General features: G+C 41.4%; 1 protein-coding gene across 1 annotated transcript in view; it reads left to right on the top strand.

The window, feature by feature from the left end:
- Window positions 1-8,255, top strand: part of LOC128251152 (uncharacterized) — a 12,817-nt gene that overhangs the window by 2,143 nt on the left and 2,419 nt on the right. The window contains exon 2 of the mRNA XM_052977656.1: window positions 4,952-5,063. Within this exon, the coding sequence (XP_052833616.1) occupies window positions 4,960-5,063 (104 nt within the window). The 5' untranslated portion in view covers window positions 4,952-4,959. The remainder of the gene's footprint in view (window positions 1-4,951; window positions 5,064-8,255) is intronic.

The raw sequence follows: 8,255 nt of genomic DNA, 5'->3' as shown, positions 1-8,255 counted from the left end.
AATACTTAAGATGTTTTCCATGCACCTTGTAGTGCTGTCTTATACAAGCTTAACCCTTTCGTTATCAACCCGGATGAAACCGCCTTTATAGTACAAATGTCTTGTTTTCATAAGTTTTGAATTAAATCTTCCACCAAACCTTAGTCACAATTTATGTTCCTAACACTAGCAGAATGATAACTAAGTTATTTTAATAAATTCTTTGTTATATTTAAAATTAATTGAAAGAAACACAGAGCATCTCAACAGAAATGTGGTAACGAAAGGGTTAGAATATATAATAGAAAAACAATTCTTAACCCTTTCGATACCAACCCAGCTGAAACAGTCTCTGGCTCTGTACTACAGATGTCTTGTTTTCATAAATTTTGAATTAAAATCTTCTACCAAACCTTAGTTGCAATTTGTGTTCCTAACACTAGCTGAAAGTTAACTAAGTTATTTTTCTAAATTCTTTGTTATATTTAAAGTAATTGAAACAGCATTTCAACAGAAATACAGTAACAAAAGGGTAAAGGTACGAAAATTTGTGTAACCAGGAATGTAAAAAAATTGGCAAGAGAAACCAGAATTGTGGTTGAATGTTTGGCCAGAAGGAAAGTTGTATGCAAATCAGGTTTGAGCAGCTATTTGTGTGACTCATACATGGTCGTGCATTTACACCTGTGAATCTGTGCAGCATCTACCTGTCCCTCAATAATTCGCATATTTATATGAATTTGAATAGTCTCTACCAGTGGGTCAGTATGGTGAACTAATTCAGTTATTTCCAAGCTTCTGAACAAAACAACTGAAGTAGGATTCCATCTTCTATCCATAGTAATTTCATGTACTCTGCTAGCAACGAGAATGTGTTTGTTGCACACCTGTGTTTCTGTGTGTGTTAAATGTATGTGAATGTGTGTGTTGTGGTGTATGTGAGCAGAAAGGTGAAATTAGTAATAATTTTTAAAAAAAGGTATCTTGAAGAAAATGTAACAGCTGGACTAGAGAAAGTACTTATTGACTTGACTTGATCTTTTTTTTACTCATTCCTGGGGCAGATGGGGACATCAGAAGAGGAATGTGCTGATAGGGTTGTTGGGTTCGTTTGTTCAAGTGATGGGGTTGTTTGGGACTGAAGCTGGGCTGATTTTAGGTGGCCAATGCTGACTGAATCTTTTGTGAAGATGAACAACAAAGAAAACATTATTGACCCCTCATCACCTGAACAAATGAATCTGATAATATCAGTCCATCCTTCCACTGATGCCCTCCATCTGATCTGATGACAAGATTGTCACTGAGTGTTTTCTCTATTACAGCAAAAAATAAAAAAATAAATTTAAAAAAAACGCTGAAACATCTTTGATTTCTTCATGATTATCTTATCTTTACCAATTCCATTTTCTTTCTGCTCACACACCCATACCTCTGAGCATGTATACATCACACACATTGATATGTATACATCCACATACACTCAGGTGCTCTGCACATGGACAACAGCCAACCACTGACCAACAAGATCAGTGTATTAATGCGAATGTAACTTGCTTAGTTACTGAGTTACCAAATTCCTGATTACTGACACCTCTAGCAATCTGGGTTCAATTCTCAAGTGCTTAGGACTCTACCAAATATTTCTGCTGCATTTTCATCATTGTTGTTGTATTTCACCATCGGAAATCCTGCATTTTCTGGTTGAATTTGTAAAAATAATTCTTAGTCATAAACAAATAAATTTGTGATGAGAAACAATGCCTGAGAATTTGATCGTTTTATTCACTTAAAATGTTCTACTTCAATATTTGAAGCACAAGCATCATCATCATTTAATGTCTGTCTTCCATGGTGGCCTAGGTTGGATGGTTTGACAAGATGCGATGAGCCGGAGCACTATGATGGCCTTCAGCATCTGCTTTGGCATGGTTTCTGTGGCTGGATGTCCTTCTTAATGCCAACCACTTTACAGAGTGTACTGGGTGTTTTTTTGCATGGCACCAGCACTAGTGAGGTCACCTTATAATCTGTAAGACGAGAGTCCTTGATTGAGTTGGAGTTTAGTATTTAGTGGTTAGCTCTGTGCCAAGCTAAAATAGGACAGAAAGACAGGAACAGGTGTCTTATTGTTGCGGAAAGGAAAAAAGGGTGATGAGGTATCGGGGCATACCCTGAAGGTACAAGGAGGTGGATAAAGACAGAATAACACTAGAGATTCAAGGAAGGCTGGGAGCTGAGCGTGTGAAAGGAGAGTGACAGACTGTTAGAGATGAGAAGGAAAATGAATGGTGAACATGGTGATTCTGCCAGTGATGGTGCCACAGTAAAAGCATCCAGTCCACACTGTGAAGTGGTTGGCATTTGCAAGGGCATCCAGCTGTAAAAACCATGCCAAAACTGACCTTGCCTCTGCTGGTGTCACATAAAAAGTGCTCACGGTGGTTGGTGTTCAGAAGGGCATGCAGCTGTAAAAATCCTGCAAAAACAGACACAGTAGCCTGGTGTAGGCTTCTGCCTGGCTGGCTCCTTTCAAACCATCAAAATCCATGCCAACATGGAAGATGGATGTTAAACGATGATGATAATCATCATCATCTTCCATAGTATCTTGGATGGGACGGTATCACAAGAGCCAGCCAGGCCAAAGCCTGCACCAGACTTTTGTGACTGTTTTGGCAGGACTTTTACAACTGGATGCCCTTTTGAACACCAACCACTCAGAAGATTGGACTTAGTGCTTTTTACATGGCACAAGCACAGGTGAGGTCAGTTTTGGCAAGGTTTTTACAGCTGGATGCGCTTCCAAACACCAACCACTTTAGTGTGGACTGGGTGCTTTTTAAGTGGCACCTGCACTGACAGGGTCACCAAGTACCATGCAAGAGATTAAAAAAAGACTTTTAAGAGGAGGCATTGGAGGGGGTGATGATGAAAAGGTTATAGTGAGACAGATACAGGTGTCTTGCTGTAGAGGAAGTACAAGGTTACCCGTCCAGAGAGAGAAAGGTCAGGAATGAAGAGAGAAACAGGTGTGCTACCGCAAAGAAAATACTTGGTTACCCAACCTGAGGGAAGTGTAGGAGAAGGAGAGAAAGTGGAAGACAGCAGGATAAAGATGGTGGCAAAATGCTGGGCATACTCACAAGGAACAGGGATCAGAATATACACGAAATGGTTAAGTAAAGGAAGAGAGAGATAGAGATAGTGGCAAGTGCCAGGGAGAGAGAGAGATAGAGATAGTAGCAAGTGCCAGGGAGAGAGAGAAATAGAGATAGCGGCAAGTGCCAGGGAGAGAGAGAGAGAGATAGAGATAGTGGCAAGTGCCAGGGAGAGAGAGAGAGAGATAGAGATGGTGGCAAGTGCTAGGGAGAGAGAGAGAGATAGATAGTGGCAAGTGCCAGAGCATAACTTTGAGGTTCAAATGTCATAATGTAAGTTGCAGGATATTGTGAAGGGAGTGTGAGTAAGTGGTGAAAGACCTGGGTATATATAGAGTTGGAGTGGCTACCAGGTAGCAATGATACAGAGGAACAGGGGTGTGAGGACAGGATTGGGGAGTGAGAGGTAGGCATAGGGTATGAAGGAGGAAATGTGAGCAAGAGAAGAGATGTAGATTGGTTTGTTGGGGTAGAGCAAGGGAGAAGTTTTCTTGTTTCGTGTGGGTGGAACACCCAAGTTGACGACTAGCCAGATAGCAATAATGAGTAGGACAGGACATATGGGTAGAACATACAGGTCAGGGGCAAGCGGAGAGCAATGATACAGTGGCAGAGGGCCAAGAGGACAGGATTGGGGAGTGGGAAATATTTCAGTACATGAAGCAGAAATATGAGGAAGAGAAGAGAGGTAGTTTGATCTATTAGCTTTACTTTCTATTGGACATCAACCAAAGTTTAAATGCCTAAGTTAAATTAAAAAAACAAACCAATAATAGAATAGTGCTAATTACCTATTATCTGTTTCAGTAGTAGTGGTAATAAGAATATCATTGACATAGCATGCCCCAGTGGCAACAGGGTCAGTGTGAAAGAAGAAGAAAAAAATAAACAACTATGATGGTTTAATGTAGGAAATACGAAGGTTGTGGTCAATGAAGAGAGTAGACGTGATACCAAAGGTAATTGGTGCATTTGGAAGTATCAGCACTCGCCTACCAACATGGCTGAAAAAGATTGGTACAAAAGTAAAGATAGAACACCTAAGATAAATCAGTATTCCTGGGAAATGCAAGAATTCTTTGCAGGTTTCTTGAAGTATGACCAGTAAAACAAGTGTCACCTTAGTTCTCCTGTCCTGGATAGCTGACACTTTCCATCATACCCAGCAAAATAAGCTGTGAGATTTCATATGATAAGAATAATCTTTCCTACTATAGGCATGAGGCTTAAAATTGGTGGTAGTGGTGAGATTAACCAATTACATCGACACCAATACACAACTGGTACTTATTTTATCAATCCCAAAAGCATGAAAGGCAAAGATAACCTTTGCAGAATTTGAACACAGAGACAGGTAAAATACAGTTAAGCATTTTGCCCCATGTACTAACATTTTTGTTAGTTCATCGCCCTAAGTAGTAATAATAATAATAATAATAATAATAAATCACTAAGATGTGGCAGCTATTAGAGTCGAACGCAAAAATTATCCCTACTGTCATCAGAGCATTGGGTTCAATACCACCCAATCTGAAAAAAACATCTGAAAACCTTAGAAATATCCTACAATCTGGATGTATTGCAAAAGTCGGCATTACTTGGAACTGCACACGTATTGCGTAAAGTACTGTCTGTCTGAGGTCCTTGTTGTGACTTGACAAACAGTTCAATACCTGCGGGAGACACAATATCTTCAATCAACAACCTCACAACATTGTATACTGTGCGACATCTATAATAATAATAATAATAATAATCATCTATTCTTGACTTCTCTGTGCTTTCATATTTCATTATTCTTGTTTCTATAGATACCAAGATGTTGCGTGCCCTCATATGTGCAGCATTATTTACTTTGGCATTGTCTGTTGACATGGAAACAATTCTTTCAAACACCAATGGCTATAAACTGGATACAAAAGTGTAAGTATTTTCACTGTTTTTATATTTCAGAAAATGTCAGCAGAAAAAATATTCAGACTTTTCTAAATTCTTCCAGACTTAATATTGATAATTATATTTTTCTGTGGCTGAGTTTTTCTTGTTATTTTGATGACAGCTGGTGAAGCTGTGTGGCCTTGAGGTTAGGGGGTGTTGAGCTTCCAATCATAGTTGTGGGTTCAACTTCTGGACCAGGTAGCTCATTATGTTCTTGAGCAAAGCACTTCAAAAGAAGCCTATTGTGTGTTTGTGTGTGTATGTTTGTGTTTCCTTGTCTTGACATCATGTGATAGTCGTAAATAAGTGTCACTGTCATACAAGCAGTGTCATTCATTTAAAATATTTTGCAAAATCAGGTTCTTGGAAACAGATGAGGGTTGACTACAGGAAGGGCATCCAGCTGTAGAAAATCTGTCTCAACAAACTCAACCTGACCCATGCAAGAATGGAAAGGTGGACATTAAAAGGATGATGTGGTCAGATGGGTGTTCATAGATGGCATCTAAAGAATATTCAAGTGATGTACGGAGAAGCTGGAAAGAAAATTACAATTAATATTAAATTATATGAAAAAACTTGTAGAATTTGGATGGGTATTTACCAAGGTTCTGTTCTCAGTCCTGTTATTCATTGTAGCTTTTGAGTCAATTTGAGAGATTGGAAGTTAATATTCTTGGCAACTTTTACATTCTGTTGATATTATAAGATCAATGCAATATTTTGAGGAAGTGAAGGAAAACCAGGAACAGAATTGAACAGTAATTCAGTAGAAATATCAATCACATCTGCTTAAATTAATAAGGGTGTGTTTGTGGATGGGGGGCTGGTAGCTAAATTACTGATTGATTCATTTTCTGTTAAGAGTATTCACTTTTTCCATGTTTTCGTGGGTCAAACGGAATTCATTTAAACAGATTTTCTACAGTTGGATGCCCTTTCTCTGTCCAATGTTCACCTGTTTCCAGACAAGATAATATTTCTCCAAGGCTGGGCATATTTTCATGGATGCAGTTGGAAATGAACGGCGCTGCTTGTATGCTGGTGATGATCATTTACGACCATCATTTAACATCAACACAAGGCAACACGCACACACACACACACCTTTTGATATGATGGACATCTTTCAGTTTCTCTCTATCCAATCCACTGACAAGACTTTGGTAAGCCTTGGGCTATAGGTGAATGCATTTGCCCCTGGTTCCATGCAGTTGAGGATGAACCTGAAACCATCATCATACGTTTGTTTTCCATGCTGGCATGGGTTGGGCAGCTTGACATGAAGCTGGTCAGCTGAAGAGCTGCCTGGACTCCATGTCCACTTTGGTATGGTTTCAATGGCTGGATGCCCTTGAAGTGAATTTGTTAACCATGAGGACAGCTGTATGAAGAAGTGTCACACCCTAACAGTGGAAGAGGTAGACCCAGGAAGACATGGGATGAGGTGGTGAAGCATGAATGTTGGACCTCACAGAGGCAATGACAAGAGACCGAGACCTTTGGAGATATGCTGTGATTGAGAAGACCCAGCAAACCAAGTGAGATCACAGCCGTAGCCAATGCCAGTGTTGCTTAACTGGCCTATTTAAAAGTGCCCTTGAAGCATCGGGCGATACGATGTGCTTGAGAAGACTTAAGTCAAGTGAAATTAAAATTGTAGTTCTGGCCAGTGCCACCTGACCGGCACATAAGCACCATTCGAGTGTGGGTCAATGCTAGTACCACCAGACTGGCTCCCTGTGCCGGTGGAACATAAAAAGCAACATTCAAGTGTGGTTGATGCCAGTGCCGCTTGACTGGCTCCAATGCTGGTGGCATGTAAAAAGCACCCACTACATTCTAGGAGTGATTGGCACTAGGAAGGGCAGATCAGATTGGAGCCTGGTGCAGCCTACTGGCTTGTCAGTCCTCAGTTAAACCATCCAGCCCATGCAAGCATGGAAAATCGTGGTATACTGTCGGTTACGATGACAAGGGTTCCAGTTGATCCGATCAACGGAACAGCCTGCTCGTGAAATTAACGTGCAAGTGGCTGAGCACTCCACAGACACATGTACCCTTAACGTAGTTCTCGGGGAGATTCAGCATTACACAGAGTATGACAAGGTTGGCCCATTGAAATACAGGTACAACAGAAACAGGAAGAAAGAGTGAGAGAAAGTTATGGTGAAAGAGTACAGCAAGGTTCGCCACCATCCCCTGCCAGAGCCTCGTGGAGCTTTAGGTGTTTTTGCTCAAACACTAAGAATGCCTGTTCTGGGAATTGAAACCATGATCCTACGACCATGAGTCTGCTGCCTTAACCACTGGGCTATTGCGCCTCCACACATGGAAAATGGATGTCAAACAATGATGATGACTGCCATGCCTGCACCTATATGCTGCCTTGTCGTCATCATCATCGTTTAACGTCCGCTTTCCATGCTGGCATGGGCTGGACGATTTGACTGAGGACTGGCAAACCAGAAGGCTGCACCAGGTTCAATCTGATCTGGCAGAGTTTCTACAGCTGGATGCCCTTCCTAACACCAACCACTCCAAGAGTGTAGTGGGTGCTTTTACGTGCCACCAGAACAAGGGCCAGTCAGGCGGTACTGGCGACGGCCACGCTCAAATGGTGGTTTTTATGTGCCACCGGCACAGGAACCAGTCAGTGGCTCTGGCAATGATCACGGTCGGATGGTGCTTTTAACGTTCCACTGGCACAACTGCCATACAGGTGGTGCTGTCATTGGCCACATCAGCGAATTTGATTTTGATTGTGATGTCACTTGCCTCAACAGGTCTTCGCAAGCAACGCATAAGTAGGCTGGTTACACCGCTGGCATAGGCCATGGGTTATGGTCTCACTTGGCTTGCCGGGTCTTATTAAGCACAGCATATTTCCAAAGGTCTCGGTCACTTGTCATTGCCTCGGTGAGGCCCAATGTTTGAAGGTTGTGCTTTACCACCTCATCCCAGGTCTTCCTGGGTCTCCCTCTTCCACAGATTCCCTCAACTGCTAGGGTGTGATACTTTTTCACACAGCTGTCCTTGTCCATACGCAACACATGACCATACCAGTGCAGTTGTCTCTTGCACATCACATCTGATGCTTCTTAGGTCCAACTTTTCTCTCAAAGTGCCTACACTCTGTCATGCATGCACACTGACATTATATATATATATATATAT

This window comes from Octopus bimaculoides, chromosome 1, assembly GCF_001194135.2.
Source record: "Octopus bimaculoides isolate UCB-OBI-ISO-001 chromosome 1, ASM119413v2, whole genome shotgun sequence".
NCBI lineage: Eukaryota > Metazoa > Mollusca > Cephalopoda > Octopoda > Octopodidae > Octopus > Octopus bimaculoides.
This window is presented reverse-complemented; position numbering and strand designations above follow the sequence as displayed.